Raw genomic sequence first — 17,796 nt, 5'->3', positions numbered from 1 at the left:
GACAGAGTCTCGCTCTGTCACCCAGGCTGGAGTGCAGGGGCGCGATCTCAGCTCACTGCAAGCTCCACCTCCTGGGTTCACGCCAGTCTCCTGCCTCATCCTCCCGAGTAGCTGGGACTACAGGCGCCCGCCACCACGCCCGGCTAATTTTTTATATTTTTAGTAGAGACGGGGTTTCACCGTGTTAGCCAGGATGGTCTCGATCTCCTGACGTCGTGATCCACCCGCCTCGGCCTCCCAAAGTGCTGGGATGACAGGCATGAGGCACCCCGCCCGGCCACAATTTTTTTCTAAAGATACAAAAGCTTGAATAAAAATAATCCCACTTAGCAGTAAATATTAGGGAAATATTTTTCTGTTTGTTTTGCTTTTTTTTCTTGTTTGTTTGTTTTTTGTTTCTTTGTTTTTTTGTTAAGACAGGGCCTCACTCCGCTTGCCCAGGCTAGAGTTCAGTGGTGCGATCTCAGCTCACTGCAACCTCCACGTCTCGGGTTCAAGCAATTCTCCTGCCTCACCACCACACCCGGCCACATTTCATTAATCTACTTGTGTATTCTTCGTTTTGTTTGCTTTTGTTTTTGTTTATTTTGAGACAGAGTCTCGCTCTGTCGCCCAGGCTGGAGTGCAGGGGCGCGATCTCGGCTCACTGCAAGCTTCTGCCTCCCAGGTTCAAGCCATTCCCCTGCCTCAGCCTCCCGAGTAGCTGGGACTACAGGCACCAGCCACCACGCCCGGCTAATTTTTTATATTTTTAGTAGTGACGGGGTTTCACCGTGTTAGCCGGGATGGTCTCGATCTCCTGACCTCGTGATCCGCCCGCCTCGGCCTCCCAAAGTGCTGGGATGACAGCCGTGAGCCACTGCGCCCGGCCTACTTGTGTATTCTTATAGCAATCCGCACGTTGGGTATGAACTTTTCAGTGCCTTTTGATATAGGTAAGGCAGGTTCTCCTTCATTCACCTTCTTTTTCAAAATTTCCTTAGTTTTTTTTTCAGCATTTGTGTTTCTAAAGTTGAGAGTCAGTTTGCCATGGTATGGTAAAATCGCTCTGGGATTCTAGACTGTTTTATCTCTACTCTCCAAAATCACATATCGAAGCCCTAAAGTTCAATGGGACTGTATTTGGAGCTGGGGTCTTTAAAGACGTGATTCAGGTCAAATTAGGTCACTAGGGAGAGTCCGGATCCAATAGGACTGGTGCCCTTATAAGAAGAGGAGACGAGGACACAGACACAGACAGAGGGTTGACCCTGTGAGGACACAGGGAGAAGACAGCGTCTCCAAGCCCGAGAGAGAGGCCTCAGGAGGAACCAGCCCTGCCCACACCTGGATCTCAGACCTCCAGCCTCCAGGACTGTGGGAGAATCAATGTCTGTGGTTTAGGCCTCCTGGGCTGTGGGATTTTATAATGGTGGCCCGAGCAGATGCATGAAGGGCCGTGATTTGAATTGTATTGAACGGACATAGCTCTTGGAGGGGACCAAATAGGTTCTCAGGGAAACGTGCTCCTTTCCCATAAGACACTGACTTGTAAATAGCTCACAGTCTCACCTGGGCCACCCCATGAGGTCTGGCGCTGTTCTCAAACCCTGAGAACGCAGGTGATGACAAGATGGGGGATTTGGAAGGATTTCGTGATGAGGACCTTGTTTCCTGAGCACACACTTTTGTTTTGTTTTTGCTTTTCTTTTTGCTTTTGTTTTGAGATGGAGTTTCACTCTGTCTCCCAGGCTGGAGTGCAATGGCACAATCTCGGCTCAGTGCAACCTCGGCCTCCCAGGTTCAAGCAATTCTCCAGCCTCAGCCTCCTGAATAGCTGGTATTACAGGCATGTGCCACCACATCTGGCTAATTTTTCTTTTTATTTTTTGAGATGAAGTCTTGCTCTTGTCCCCCAGGCTGGAGTGCAGTGGCACAGTCTCGGCTCAATGCAACCTCCGCCTCCCAGATTCAAGCAATTCTCCTGCCTCAGCCTCCCAAGTAACTGGGATTACAGGTGCCCACCACCATGCCCGGCTAATTTTTATATTTTTAGTGGAGGCGGGGTTTCACCATGTTGCCCAGACTAGTCTCGAACTCCTGGCCCCAGGTGATCCATCCGCCTCAGCCTCTCAAAGTGCTGGGATTACAGGTGTGAGCCACTGTGCCCGGCTAACTTTCGTATTTTTAGCAGAGACAGCGTTTCACCGTGTTGGCCAGGCTGGTCTCGAACTCCTGACCTCTGGTGATCCACCCGCCTCAGCCTCCCAAAGTGCTGGGATTACAGACGTGAGCTACCATGCCCAGCGTGGGGTTGGGTTTCGCACCAGTCATAGCTTAGCCTCATTTCACTTTCACATCCACCCTGTCCAGTGTGTGCCATCTTAGATATCCCGCGGACGGGGAACCAGACCCTCCAAAGTCACTTCAAATCCCACAGCTGACTTCGGGGCAGAAACCAGGTAGTCATGACACCAGCGATGGGAGCAGTATTGGTTCTGAGATTCCTGCAGAAGACGGAAACGTCTTGTTCGTCAACATTAGAGAGTCTGGGCCATGCGCGGTGGCTCACGCCTGTAATCCCAGCACTTTGGGAGGCCGAGGCGGGCAGATCACGAGGTCAGGAGATCGAGACCCTCCTGGCTAACACAGTGAAACCCCATCTCTACTAAAAATACAAAAAAATTAGCCGGGCGTGGTGGCGGGCGCCTGTAGTCCCAGCTACTCGGGAGGTTGAGGCAGGAGAATGGCATGGACCTGGGAGGTGGAGGTTGCAGTGAGCCGAGATCGGGTCACCGCAGTCCAGCCTGGGCGACAGAGCAAGACTCCGTCTCAATAAATAAATAAATAAATAAATAAATAAATAAATAAGTAAATAAATAAAATAAAAATAAAAAACAATAGAGAGTATGATTTACCGGCATAGAATAGTCGGCGTCTTTAACACACTCGATATCGGTCACATTTCTGTTAAGGTCCCAGGTCAACTGCTGAGCCTTTGCTTTCATCCTTAGGTTCGTGATTGGTGGGTTTGGATCTAAAACGGTGACAGGTTGGAGTTAGAAGAGATACGTAAGAATCTTAAAACGGCATTGTAAGGGGTATGGTTTTTTTTTTGCCCGTGGAGTTAGCCAATACCTTTGGGAGGTGAAGTTCTTTTATTTTATTTTTTTTAATTTTTTGAGATGGAGTTTCACTCTTGTCGCCCTGGCTGGACTACAGTGGCACGATCTCGGCTCACTGCAAGCTCTGCCTCCCGGTTCAAGCTGTTCTCCTGCCTCAGCCTCCCGAGTAGCTGGGACTACAGGCGCCCGCCACCAAGCCCGGCTAATTTTTTTTTTTTTTTTGTATTTTTAGTAGAGATGGCGTTTCCCCGTGTTAGCCAGGATGGTCTCGATCTCCTGACCTCGTGATTCGTCCGCCTCAGCCTCCCAAAGTGCTGGGATTACAGGCATGAGCCACCGTGCCAGGTCAAGAATCTTAAAACAGCATTGTAATGGGTATGGTTTTTTTGCCCGTGGAGTTAGCCAATACCTTTGGGAGGTCCATTTCTTTATTTTTTTTAATTTTTTATTTTTTTCAGACGGAGTTTTGCTCTTGTCACCCAGGCTGGAGTGCAATGGCGTGATCTCAGCTCACCGCAACCTCTACCTCCCGGGTTCAAGCGATTCTCCTGCCTCAGCCTCCCGAGTAGCTGGGATTACAGGAGCCCACCACCATGCCCGGCTAATTTTTGTATTTTTACTAGAGATGGGGTTTCACCATGTTGGCCAGGATGGTCTCGATCTCCTGACCTCGTGATCTGTCCGCCTCGGCCTCTCAAAGTGCTGGGATTACAAGCATGAGCCACCATGCCCAGTTGATATACAACAATCTTAAAACAACATTGTAATGGGTATTTTTGTTTGCTTGTTTGTTTTGAGACGGAGTCTCACTCTGTCACCCAGGCTGGAACTCAGTGGCGCGATCTCGGCTCACTACAACCTCCGCCTCCCAGGTTCAAGCGATTATCCTGTGTCAGCCTCCTGTGCAGCTGGGATAACAGGTGCCTGCCACCACACTCGGCTAATTTTTGTATTTTTACTAGAGATGGGGTTTCACCATGTTGGCCAGGCTGGTCTCGAACTCCCGACCTCACATGATCTGCCTGCCTCAGCCTCCCAAAGTGCTGGGATCACAGATGTGAGTTACTGAGCCTGGCTGGGAAGTGGAGTTCTATGTAGACAGGAGACTTCTGTGAGCTGGTAGAAGTCATAAAGCAAACGGGCGCGGTGGCTCACGCCCGTCATCCCAGCACTTTGGGAGGCCAAGGCGGGCGGATCACAAGGTCAAGCGATCAAGACCATCCTGGCTAACACGGTGAAACCCCGTCGCGACTAAAAATACAAAAATTAGCCGGGCGTGGTGGCGGGTGCCTGTAGTCCCAGCTACTCGGGAGGCTGAGGCAGGAGAATCGCTTGAACCCAGAGGGGGAGGTTGCAGTGAGCCGAGGTTGCACCACTGCACTCCAGCCTGTGCAACAGAGTGAGACTCCGTCTCAAAAAAAAAAAAAAAGAAAAGAAATCATAAGCCAATAATGCCATATTGATCTAATCAGCCTTCCTTATAAGCTTGATTTTGTCACATCCCCAAAGGTGTGGGATGTGGGGAGAGGGGAAACTCAACCAAACAGACCAATTATGCTGGTCCTGTGGTTGTAAAGTATACCTTTTATAACCAGGTATGTCATGCGTGTTATTTTCAAGAACTGAGAACAAATTGTGGTTTAGGAATGTCACACAAAGGCCGGGTGCGGTGGCTCATGCCTGTAATCCCAGCACTTTGGGAGGCCGACGGGCACAGATCACTTAAAGTCAAGAGCTGGAGACCGGCCTGACCAACATGGACAAATCCCATCTCTGCAAAAATACAAAACTCAACCAGGCGTGGTGGCGGGCACCTGTAATCCCAGCTACTTGGGAGGCTGAGGCAGAAGAATCACTTGAACCCTGGATGTAGAGGTTGTAGTGAGCTGAGATGACGCCACTCCACTCCTGCCTGGGTGACAGAGCAAGACGCTGTCTCAAATTTAAAAAAAAAAGGAAATTTCACACAGTCTCCTATATACACTGTGATTTTTGAAATGGCAGTTTGCAAATTGCAAAAGAATATATTTTTCTTTTCCTTCCTTTTTTTTTTTTTGAGACGGAGTTTCGCTCCTATTGCCCAGGTTGGGGTGCAATGGTGCAATCTTGGCTCACTGCAGTCTCCGCCTCCTGGGTTCAAGCGATTCTCCTGCCTTGGCCTCCTGAGTAGCTGGGACTACAGGCATGCGCCACCACACCCAGCTAATTTTGTATTTTTAGTAGAGACAGGGTTTCACCCTGTTGGTCAGGCTGGTCTCGAACTCCTGACCTCAGGTGATCCACCCGCCTCGGCCTCCCAAAGTGCTGGGATTACAGGCGTGAGCCACTGCACCCGGCCAAGCATGTATTTTTCAATATGAGGCATGATTATTATACTGTGGTATCCATTTTCTTACCTAGCTCCCAAACTGAGCAATTCTGGTATTGATGGAAGATCAGAGTACATACATTCCAATACACATTGAAGCATAATGAAATAGTAACATATTAACACCACAGTGTCAGAGTAGAAGGCGGTCTCTTTAGGCCGGGAACCGTGGCTCACGCCTGTAATCCCAGAAGTTTGGGAGGCCGAGGTGGGCAGATCACGAGGTCAGGAGTTCGAGACCAGCCTGGCCAACATGGTGAAACCCCGTCTCTACTAAAAATACAAAAATTAGTCGGGCGTGGTGGCGCATGCCTGTAATCCCAGCTAATCAGGAAGCTGAGGCAGGAGAATCACTGGAACTCGGGAGGCGGAGGTTGCAGTGAGCTGAGATGGCGCCACTGCACTCCAGCCTGGGTAACAGAGCGAGACTCCGTCTCAAAAAAACAAAAAAACTCCGTCTCAAAAAAAAAAAAAGAAAGAAAGAAAAAGAAGGTCTCTCTTAGCCATCACAGAGCTCAAGATATTTCATAAATGACCTGTACAAAGATGTTAAAGGCAATATTCTTTTTTTTTTTTTTTTTTTTTTTTTTGAGATGGAGTCTCGCTCTGTCACCCAGGTTGGAGTGCAATGGCGTGATCTTGGCTCACGGCAACCTCCGCCTCCTGGGTTCAAGTGATTCTCCTGCCTCAGCCCCCTGAGTAGCAGGGATTACAGGTGCACACTACCACGCCCAGCTAAATTTTTGTATTTTTAGTAGAGACGGGGTTTCACCATGATGGCCAAGCTGGTTTTGAACTCCTGACCTCAAGTGATCCACCCGCCTCAGCCTCCCAAAGTGCTGGGATTACAGACGTGAGCCGTTGCACCCGGCCAGTAAAAGGCAATATTCTATCACATTTTGCTGGTCACCCAAAGCTAGAAACATACATCAACTATTTCTCTAGGGTTTATCTCTGATCGGCCACTTAGAAAACTTGAGGAAATGACTTTATAAACTGTAAGGATCTTGAGTGGTTATCAAGGTCAGCAACCTTGGTTTGATAAGCAGGACCAAAGCATAAGAATGTCTAGACTTCTGGCATTATTTTCTTCTAACTTAGAAGGATAATTTATCCCTTAAAACAAACTGTCTGGGGAAAAAAATTCTTACAAGAAATTCATTCATTCACTCATTCATTCATTCATTTTGAGATGGAGTCTCACTCTGTCGCCCAGGCTGGAGTGCAATGGCGTGATCTCGGCTCACTGCAACCTCCTCCTCCCGGGTTCAAGCGACTCTCCTGCCTCAGCCTCCCGAGTAACTGGGATTACAGGTGCCTGCCACCACGCCCAGCTGATTTTTGTATTTTTAGTAGAGACGGGGTTTCACCATGTTAGTCAGGCTGGTCACGAACTCCTGACCTTGTGATCGTCCGCCTGCCTTGGCCTCCCAAAGTGTGTAATCCCAACCCCGAGGCAGGTGGATCATGAGGTCAAGAGATGGAGACCATCCTGGCTAACACGGTGAAACCCCGTCTCTACTAAAAATACGAAAAATTAGCCCGGCTTGGTGGCGGGCACCTGTAGTCCCAGCTACTTGGGAGGCTGAGGCAGGAGAATGGCGTGAACCCGGGAGGTGGAGCTTGCAGTGAGCAGACATCATGCCACTGCACTCCAGCCTGGGCGACAGAGCAAGACTCCATCTCAACAACAAAACAAAAGGATCGCCTCAGAGTAGAACTTCTGGCCGGGCACGGTGGCTCACACCTGTAATCCCAGCACTTTGGGAGGCCGAGGAAGGCAGATCACCTGAGGTCAGGGGTTTGAGACCAGGCTGGTTAACATGGTGAAACCCCGTCTCTAGTAAAAACAGAAAAATTAGCTGGGCTTGGTGGCGGACACCTGTAATCCCAGGTGCTTGGGAGGCTGAGACAGGAGAATCAATTGAACCCAGCAGGTAGAGGTTGCAGTGAGCCATGGTCACGCTATTACACTCCAGCCTGGGCAACAACAATGAAACTCTGTGTCAAAAAAAAAGAAGTTAAAGAATGAAAAGCAAATTAAAGTTAAAAGAAATTCAAGGTAAAGTGAAACCCTGCAGTAATAGACCGTAAAAACCAATGAAAAAAAAAGGCCGGGCGCTGTGGCTCACACCTGTAATCCCAGCACTTTGGGAGGCCAAGGCAGACGGATCCCTTGTGGTCAGCAGTTCTAGACCAGCCTGACCGACATAGTGAAATCCCGTCTCTATCAAAAATACAGAAATTAGCCAGGCATGGTGGTGCGCGACTGTAATCTCAGCTCCTCGGGAGGCTGAGGCAGGAGAATCGCTTGAATCCGGGAGGCAGAGGTTGCAGTGAGCCGAGATCACACTATTGCACTCCAGCCTGGGCAAGAGAGTAAGACCCTGTCTCCAAAATAAAAATAATAAGAAAATGAAAAAGTAAGATAAACAATGAAGGAAACTGGAAATTGTTATTGGTGCTGTTGATCCCAGCATGTGAGTTTCATCAAAACACCTCACATGGCATCTGTGTCATGATCAGGTCCCTGCCTCTGAGGTCCTATTACTGTTTTGCAAGATGCTGCATTACAGGGAACTTGGTGATGGGTACAGGGAAGTGTCTGAGTCATTCCCGACCGCTGCATGAGACTCTGCCATGAGCTCAGCATGAAAAGTTTCCCTGAAGGACTGCACGCTGACATTGTGTGTCTGTCTACCCCCACCGCTCCCCAGGTGGCACGTGCATTTTTTCTCCAGTTCTTACCTTCCTTCGTTTGCAGGAGACAGGGCATGGCGATCAGGAGCAGCGTGAGCCAAAGGAGGACCATCGGGAACGCAGCTCCGGAACGCAGGACAGAGGTGCCTGCTGGAGGAGAAACGAGAGTCAGGCAGCGGGGACTGGCTGTGAAACTGGGTTGCGGGTAATGAAGGACGCTTGCCCCTTCCAGAGCCTGGTGCTCACAGCAGAAGGAGCTGCTTCTGGAGGGAAAGTGGTGGTGAGTGTGCATATGTGTCTGTGTGCAAATGCGCCTTTGCACACGCATGCACGTCAGAGTGTGCTTGTACATGTGTGCACTGTGTGCACGAATATTTGTGTGTGTGTACATGGGTCTATATGTCTGCATGCCTGTGTGTAGCCATGTCTGTTTGCACATTTGCAGGACTGCATGCATGCCTGTGCACACACGGGTACTGTGTACATGTGTCTATGTGTGTGTGTGCTTGCACATGTATGTACATTTTTGTGCCCGTGCGTATCTGTGTGCACACATAAGTGTTTGTGTGTTTTCTTTTTTTTTCCTGATGGAGACTCGCCCTTGTTGTCCAGAGTGGAGTGCAGTGGCACGATCTCGGCTCATTGCAACCTCTGCCTCCCAGGTTCAAGCAACTCTCCTGCCTCAGCCTCCTGAGTAGCTGGGATTACAGGCACACGCCACCATGCCTGGCTAATTTTTGTATTATTTATTTATTTATTTATTTATTTATTTATTTATTGAGACAGAGTTTTGCTCTTGTTGCCCAGGCTGGAGTGCAATGGCGTGATCTGGGCTCACTGCAACCTCCGCCTCCCAGGTTCAACCGATTGTCCTGCCTCAGCCTCCCGAGTAGCTGGGATTATAGGCACACACCACCACATCCGGCTAATTTTTGTATTTTTAGCAGAGACGACGTTTCACCGTGTTGGCCAGGCTGGTCTCAAACTCCTGACCTCAGGTGATCCACCCACCTCAGCCTCCCAAAGTGCTGGGATGACAGGCGTCAGCCACCGCTTCCAGCCCACTTTTTGTATTTTTTAGTGGAGATTTGACCATGTTGGCCAGGCTGGTCTCGGACTCCTGCCTCAGGTGATCCGCCCGCCTTTTCCTCGCCAAGTGCTGAGATTACAGGTGTGAGCCACCGTGCCCGGCTGTGTTTGTGTGTTTTCATGCATGCAGGTACACACAGTCTTTGTGTTTGAATGCATATGTATCTGTGCATGCATTCCACGTGTACACACATGTGCATAAATATATGTGCATACACAAATATACATGCATGAGAGTCTGTATGTGTGCGTGCATGTGCCTAGAAGTGCATATTTATGTGCATGCATGTGTGAATGTATGTGTACAAATGTGTTTGCATCAGTGTGTATGTGTGCATGTATGTGCATGCATCTGTGTGTGTGTCAGGCTTTCCCTTTTGAAAGAAGCCCTGCCGGCTGGTTGCAGTGGCTCATGCCAGTAATCCCAGCACTTTGGGAAGCAGAGGTGGGCAGATTGCCCGAGGTCAGGAGTTCAAGACCAGCCTGGCTAACATGGTGAAACCCTATCTCTACTAAAAATACAAAAATTAGCCAGGCGTGGTGGAGTGTGCCTATAATCCCAGCTACTCGGGAGGCTGAGGCAGGACAATCAGTTGAACCCGGGAGGTGGAGCTTGCAGTGAGCCGAGATGGCGCCACTGCACTCCAGCCTGGACGACAGAGCGAGACTCCATCTCAAAAAAAAAAAAAAAAAAAAGAAAGAGTTGCTGCCCTGGGGGTTTAGCCCGTTCTTGGCTCGAGCTGTATCCACAAACCAGGAAAACACATCCTCTGCGGCACACCAGGAAGCTCAGATGACAAAGCAGTGGAAGGAAGTATAATCACAATGATGAAATCAACACACAGAAATTCCTAAGTGGCTGAAGTTACCGTAACAGGGGGGTACAGGACCTCAGCCTCCTGCGCTGGAACTTTCTGCTGCATCCCAGAAAGGCTGGCTCTCCTACACTGTGCTCTGGGGTGGCAGCTGTCTTTTCTGGTTTTTTGTTTTGTTTTGTTTTGTTTTTTCTGAAATGGAGTCTCACTCTTGTTGCCCAGGCTGGAGTGCAGTGGCGTGATCTTGGTTCACTGCAACCTCCACCTCCTACGTTCAAGCAATTCTCCTGCCTCAGCCTCCCGAGTAGCTGGGATGACAGGCGCCTGCCACCACACCCAGCTAATTTTTGTATTTTTAGTAGAGATGGTGTTTCACCATGTTGGTCAGGCTGGTCTCGAACTCCTGACCTCATGATCCACCCGCCTTGGCCTCCCAAAGTGCTGGGATGACAGGCGTGAGCCACCGCGCCCGGCCTAACATCTTTTAAAGAACCAAATGGCGTTAGCGTCAGTGGACCTTGCTTGTCTCCAAATTATAAATGGAAGGGGTGAGCCTGGAAAAAGCTGAGCCCCTTGAGGCTGGGGACGGGACTGAGGGCAGCAGGGAAAAGGTGAAATGAGGTTCCAGAGGCCTCGGAGCCCCTTCCTGCCTGGGCAGAGGGACCGCAGCCCACCTCCAAGGCAACAGGCAATCTCTAGAGTCGCCTTTCGGACAGAGCCTGTGTTCAGCTCAGCCAAGAGACCAGGGGGTGAGTGCTCATAATGGCCTCGCTGTCCAAAACGTGCTGGGCACACCACACACAGTTACACTTGCCTGTAGGGGCCGTGGTCCAGGAAGATGCCTGAGTGAGAACGTTGGGAAATCTGTGCTCTTAACATTTATTGATTAATATTTTCATTGGCCAGGCGCGGTGGCTCACGCCTGTAATCCCAGCACTTTGGGAGGCTGAGGGGGGTGGATTGCTTGAGGTCAGGAGTTCGAGACCAGCCTGACCAACATACAAAACATACTAAACATACAAAATCTCTACTACTCTACTAAACATACAGAGTCTCTACTAAACATACAAAAATTAGCCAGGTGTACTTGCGGGTGCCTGTAGTCCCAGCTACTCAGGAGGCTGAGGCAGGAGAATTGCTTGAACCCGGGAGGTGGAGGTTGCAGTGAGCTGAGATCGTGCTACTGCACTCCAGCCTGGGCGACAGAGCGAGACTCTGTCTCAAAAAAAACCACCACTTCTATCTTCTAGAACATTGTCACGACCCCAAAAGGAGACCCCAGACCCATTAAAGACCCGTCCTTCCTCTTCCCCAGCCTGTGGCAACCACTCATCCACTTTCTGTCTCTGTGGATTTGCCTGTATCTGGACATAGGGAATAAATGGAATCATACAGACACTATGTATCTTTTTGTATCTGGCCTCTCTCAGGAAGCATGATGTCCTCAGCTTTCACTCACATTGCCACCTGTGGCAGAGCCTTGTTCCTTTTCATGGCTGTGTAATATTCCACTGTGTGGCTGGACCACATTATATTTCTCCATTCATCTATAGATGGGGTATGAGGGCTCTCTCCACCTCTTGGCTAGTGTGAATAAAGCTGCTTATTCCTTTTCATGGCTGTGTAATATTCCACCGTGTGGCTGGACCACATTATATTTCTCCATTCATCTATAGATGGGTATGAGGGCTCTCTCCACCTCTTGGCTAGTGTGAATAAAGCTGCTTATTCCTTTTCATGGCTGTGTAATATTCCACCGTGTGGCTGGACCACATTATATTTCTCCATTCATCTATAGATGGGGTATGAGGGCTGTCTCCACCTCTTGGCTATTGTGAATAAAGCTGCTTGTTCCTTTTCATGGCTGCGTAATATTCCACTGTGTGGCTGGACCACATTATATTTCTCCATTCATCTATAGATGGGTACAAGGGCTGTCTCCACCTCTTGGCTATTGTGAATAAAGCTGCTTGTTCCTTTTCATGGCTGCGTAATATTCCACTGTGTGGATGGACATTATATTTCTCCATTCATCTATAGATGGGGGTATGAGGGCTGTCTCCACCTCTTGGCTATTGTGAATAAAGCTGCTTGTTCCTTTTCATGGCTGCATAATATTCGACTGTGTGGCTGGACCACATTATATTTCTCCATTCGTCTATAGATGGGTATGAGGGCTGTCTCCACCTCTTGGCTACTGTGAATAAAGCTGCTAGGAGGGACCTGAGGTTTCACCAGCCGTCTGGAACATTCTGAGTCCCGCCGGCCTTTGAAAACCACTGAGAAACACTACAAGCAGGCTGGGGTCCCAGCCCCAAAAGCGGCTCCCCGGCTGGCAGTCAGCCCGCCCTGGGCGTGAGCTCATTGACTAACTGAACCAGCGCTTTCTAATAAACAGAGAACTCTAGCCATGTGTAGGTGTGTTCATTTTCTAGCAAGCACACCGAAAAAGCAGAAAGCACCGTCAAATTACCCCTGATGCTATCACCTTTATAAACCCAAGGCATCTAACATGCTATGATGGCTTCAGCGTCCGATCCACTTACAAAGGGTGAATGAGATCACAAACATACTTCTCTGGTACCGGGTGATTCTATGTGCGGTGTGGTGCCCACACGGACAGCAGGTCTCAGCAGAAACCTGTTACATGCCAATGCCCCGTGTCTGCCAGCCTGGATTTGGGAACCCACGGTCCACCGCCTCCCCTGCCTGCCCTCTTTTTCCCTCATCCCACCCTGGAGAGGGGACCTTACCTTAAATGGAGATCAAAGTGCTGTGTGGAAGAAACAGCCTTCGTGGTTCCAGTTGAGAAGATCTGGGGTGTCCTGATCCTAGGATGTTTCTGATGTCTTCCCTTGTGCGCTGAAAGCAGCTTTCCCCGAAGAGAAACCAAAGGTTCTACTCCCCGATTGAGCTGTTTTATAACCTCCAGCTGGGGCCCCACCCCTGAAACTCAGACCCAATAAGGATCTGGCAGTGGGGAGGGGTGGGGGCTGTCAGAGACCCCCTTCTCTCCCACGGGCTGGGATCCTGGGGTCAGCAGCTTCGTAACCATGAACCTGAATTTCCTTGAAAGAAAGACTCTTTCTTTGAAAATTGTCATGTTCCCGTTCTCATTTTTTTTTTTTTTTTCTGCAAGTGTTTCTGTTTGCTATAATTAGAATTCTTGCTGGCTATACAGGCAGGGTTGGGCAACTTCCTGACATAGTAAATTCAGCCTTGGAGGCGTGAATGCTGGTGTCCAGGGGCTCCTGCCTGTGTTTCCTCCCTGTTTCGTGGGAAACAGCACCCAGACAGGGAGGTGGCCCCCGGTCTCAGATGACAGATCTTATTAAAGATATGTTAGTGGCCGGGTGCGGTGGCTCACGCCTGTCATCCCAGCACTTTGGGAGGCCGAGGCGGGCGGATCACTTGAGGTCAAGAGATTGAGACCAGCCTGGCCAACATGGTGAAACCCCGTCTCTATTAAAAATACAAAAATTAGCCCAGCGTGGTGGTGAGCACCTGTAATCATCCCAGCTACTCGGGAGGCTGAGACAGGAGAATCGCTTGAACCCGGGAGGCGGAGGAGGTTACAGTGAGCCGAGATCGCGCCACTGCACTCCAGCCTGGGCGACCGAGCAAGACTCGGTCCCAAAAAAAAAAAAAAAAAAAAAAAAGATATCTTAGTGGTCAGGGGTGGTGGCTCACACCTGTCATCCCAGCACTTTGGAAAGCCGACGAGGGTGGATCACCTGAGGTCAGGAGTTTGAGACCATCTGGCCAACATGGTGGAAGCCCGTCTCTAGTAAAAATTTAAAAATTAGTCAGGCGTGGTGGCAGGTGCCTGTAATCCCAGCTTCTCTGGAGGCTGAGGCAGGAGAATAGTTTGAACCTGGGAGAGAGGTTACAGTGAGCCAGGATGGCACCAGTGCCCTCCAGCCTGGGTGATAGAGCAAGACTCCATCTCAAAAAAAAAAAAAAAAAAAAAGATATCTTAGTGGTCAGGCATGGTGGTTCACACCTGTCATCCCAGCACTTTGGGAGGCCGAGGAGGGTGGATCACCCTGAGGTCAGGAGTTCGAGACCATTCTGACCAACATGGTGAAACCCCGTCTCTAATAAAAATAAATAAAAAAGTTAGCCAGGCGTGGTGGTGGGTGCCTATAATCCCAGCTTCTCCGGAGGCTGAGGCAGGAGAATCATTTGAACCTGGGAGGCGGAGGTTACAGTGAGCCAGGATGGTGTCACTGCACTCCAGCCTGGGAAATAGAACGAGACTCCGTCTCAAAAAAAAAAAAAAAAAAAAAATCTTAGTGGTCAGGCGCGGTGGCTCACACCTGTCATCCCAGCACTTTGGGAGGCCGAGGTGGGTGGATCACCTGAGGGCAGGAGTTCGAGACCAGTCCGGCCAATATGGTGAAACCCCGTCTCTAGTAAAAATTTAAAAATTAGCCAGGCGTGGTGGCAGGTGCCTGTAATCCCAACTTCTCCCAAGGCTGAGGCAGGAGAATCACTTAAACCCGGCAGGCGGAGGTTACAGTGAGCCGAGATCGCACCACTGCACTCCAGCCTGGTGACAAGAGCAAACTCTGTCTCAACAAAAAACAAACAAACAAAAACCCTTAGTAAAGTCCAGCCCTGAATGGGGCACCCGAGCAAACTCTGTCTCAAGAAAAAACAAACAAACAAAAACCCTTAGTAAAGTCCAGCCCTGAATGGGGCACTCACCAACCTGTCTCGGGCTTCTCTTTCCAACGCTGAAATCTGTTATTTGTGTTTACTCAGCACGCGCACTCCCAGACAGCCCTTCCCTTCCCTCTGAATGTATCAACTCTTCTCTGGTTCTTGGCACCCTTCCCGAATTCCACCCCAACCTCAGCCCTTCCCCAGAGCCTCCACCTTGCAGCCTGGCTCCTGTTTTGTTTTTTTTTTCTTTGAGACAGAGTCTCGCTTTGCTTGCTCTGTCATCCAGGCTGGAGTGCAATGGTGCGATCTCGGCTCCCTGCAACCTCTGCCCCAGGTTCAAGCGATTCTCCTGCCTCGGCCTCCCAAGTAGCTGGGATTACAGGCACCTGCCACCACGCCCGGCTAATTTTTAAATTTTTACTAGAGACGGGGATTCACCATGTTGGCCAGATGGTCTCGAACTCCTGACCTCAGGTGATCCACCCTCGTTGGCCTCCCAAAGTGGTGGGATGACAGGCGTGAGCCACCGCACCTGACCACTAAGATATATATATATATATATATTTATTTTTTTTTTTTCTGAGACAGAGTCTTGCTCCATCACCCAGGCTGGAGTGTAGTGGTGTGATCTCGGCTCTCTGCAACCTCTGCCCCAGGTTCAAGCGATTCTCCTGTCTCAGCCTGCCGAGTAGCTGAGACTACAGGTGCCCGCCACCACGCACAGCTAATTTTTTGTATTTTTAGTAGAGACGGGGTTTCACCATGTTGGCCAGGCTGGTCTCGAGCTCCTGACCTCAAGTGATCCACCCGCTTCGACCTCCCAAACTGCTGGGATGACAGGCGTGAGCCACGGCGCCTGGCCCTGCCCCTGCTCCTTTTATCTCTCCTGCTGCTCCAGGGTGAGCTGCCTCTCTCCCCACTGCCCCCCAAATTTATGCCCACCTGGAGTCTCAGAACATGACCTTATTTGAGAAGAGGGTTGTTGCTGATACAATTAACTCAAATGAGATTTTCTGGGAGCAGTATGGACTCTAAAGCCAATGACAGGTGTCCTTCTAAGAGAGAAGAGGAGACACAGACACAGAGGAGGAGGCCACGTGGAGATGGAGGCAGAGACTGCAGTGATGCGGCCACAAGCCCAGGGATGCCTGGAGCCCCCAGGAGCTGGGAGAGGCAGGAAGGACCCTCCCCTAGAGCCTCCAGAGGGAACTGGATACACCTGGAGTGGATTAAACTGTGGCCCCAGAAAGATCTGTCCATGTCTTAGTGCCCAGACCTGCAATAAGGCCTTATTCAGCAATAGGGTGTTTGCAGATGTGATTAAGTGACGGAGCATGAGATGAGATCATCCTGCTTGAGGGTGGGTCTTAAATGCAATGGCAGGTGTCCTTGTAAGAGACAGAAGAGGAGACACAGACACAGAGGACGAGGCCACGTGGAGATGAAGGCAGAGACTGGAGTGATGGGGCCACAAGCCCAGGGATGCCTGGAGCCCCCAGGAGCTGGGAGAGGCAGGAAGAACCCTCCCCTAGAGCCTCCGGAGGGAGCGTGGCCCTGAAGAACTTGAATCTCAGACTTCTGGACTCCACAGCTCTCCTCTCCTACTTCCTCCTCCAGGCTCAGAATTCACATCTTTTTTTTTTGGAGACGGAGTCTCTCTCTGTCACCAGGCTGGAGTGCAGTGGCGCGATCTCAGCTCACTGCAAGCTCCACCTCCCGGGTTCACACCATTCTGCTGCCTCAGCCTCTGGAGTAGCTGGGACTACAGGTGCCCGCCACCACACCCGGCTAATTTTTTGTATTTTTAGTAGAGATGGGGTTTCACCGTGTTGGCCAGGATGGTCTCGATCTCTTGACCTCGTGATCCGCCCGCCTCAGTCTCCCAAAGTGCTGGGATTACAGGCGTGAGCCAATGTGCCTGGCTGGAGCTGGAGCTTTTTGACCCTTCTGAGCTTTTGGAGCAGGTGCCTCTGTGGATGTAACCATCTTCTCACTCTACGTGGCAGGTGTTTCTTCTATTTTAGGAGCTGGAGTTTTTGAGTCCTCTGAACTTTTGGAGCAGGCGTTTCTGAAATGAGCGGCGTTGGACGCACAAGGCCCATTCCCAGTGCAGACGGCTCAGTCTGGGGTGCCTCTGGGTCTGGGACCCTGCTCTAGGCATACAGGGGTGATGGCTGGGCTCACAGAAGAAGAGAGTACATCAAAGTCCTACGGCCTTCAGCCACGAGACCCCAAGGGCCTGCAGTTGAGCACAGGGCTGGGTACGGGTGGGGAGGCTCCTGTATTAGATGCCACCGTGCACTTGGTGATCTGGACAGGGACCCAGCTCAGAGGCTGACTCTGATGCTGCAACCTGGGTGGGGCATTTGCCACCAGCTCTGTGGAAACAAGAGCCTGGGAAGGACAGGGTTGAGACGGGCACAGGAGGGGACCCAGGGCGACTTCAAATGCAGGAGGAGGTGCCAGGCAGGTCCTGGGCAGAAGCGTGGGGATGACAAGGGGATGACGAGGCAAAGTTACCCCACACTTTGACCTCAGAACAGCTTCCGTTACAACACACACAGGCGCTGTCGTTATGCATTATGAGTCAAAGTGTGCTTTGGGGCAATGACCGTGAGTTTCGTCTGTCCTTATAATGCCCCAAAATCAAAGAAAAAGGTTTCAGGCTTTCCTCCCTCCTTCTCGCCCAGCCTCTTCTCCTTCCTTCCTTTCTTCCATCCTTCCTTTCTTTCCTTCTTTTTTTCTTTCTTCCTATTCTTTCTTTCCTTTCATTTTCCTTCTTTTCTACCCCCCTTTCTCTCTTTCCTCCCTCCCTCCCTTCCTTCCTTCCTCTCTCTCTTTCTCCTCTTTTTTTCTTTCTACTCTCTCTCTTTCTCTTTCTCTCTTTCTTTCTTTTTGACAGAGTCTCACTCTGTCGCCCAGGCTGGAGTGCAGTGGCACCATCTCAGCTCACTGCAACCTCCGCCTCTCGGGTTCAAGCGATTCTCCATCCTCAGTCTCCCGAGTAGCTGGGATGACAGGCATGTGCCACCACGCCCGGCTGATTTTTGAA

General features: G+C 50.4%; 1 protein-coding gene across 3 annotated transcripts in view; it reads right to left on the bottom strand.

Moving 5' to 3' along the window:
* Positions 1-16,030, bottom strand: part of LOC129395392 (interleukin-3 receptor subunit alpha) — a 43,886-nt gene extending 27,856 nt beyond the window's left edge. The window contains exons 1-3 of one of the 3 annotated variants that reach the window (XM_055106680.2): positions 12,830-16,030; positions 8,221-8,322; positions 2,898-3,016 (exon numbers count right to left, since the gene is read on the bottom strand). In XM_055106680.2, the coding sequence (XP_054962655.1) occupies positions 2,898-3,016; positions 8,221-8,284 (183 nt within the window). In that variant the 5' untranslated portion in view covers positions 8,285-8,322; positions 12,830-16,030. Of the gene's footprint in view, positions 1-2,897; positions 3,017-8,220; positions 10,910-12,829 lie in introns of those variants that run through there. The other 2 variants (XM_055106679.2, XM_063601859.1) reach the window with 2 other exon arrangements.
* Between the last annotated feature and the right edge of the window lie 1,766 nt (positions 16,031-17,796).

Source organism: Pan paniscus, chromosome X (genome assembly GCF_029289425.2).
Source record: "Pan paniscus chromosome X, NHGRI_mPanPan1-v2.0_pri, whole genome shotgun sequence".
Lineage (NCBI taxonomy): Eukaryota > Metazoa > Chordata > Mammalia > Primates > Hominidae > Pan > Pan paniscus.
The sequence above is the reverse complement of the archived record's forward strand: the minus strand, read 5'-3'. Positions and strand labels throughout refer to the sequence as shown.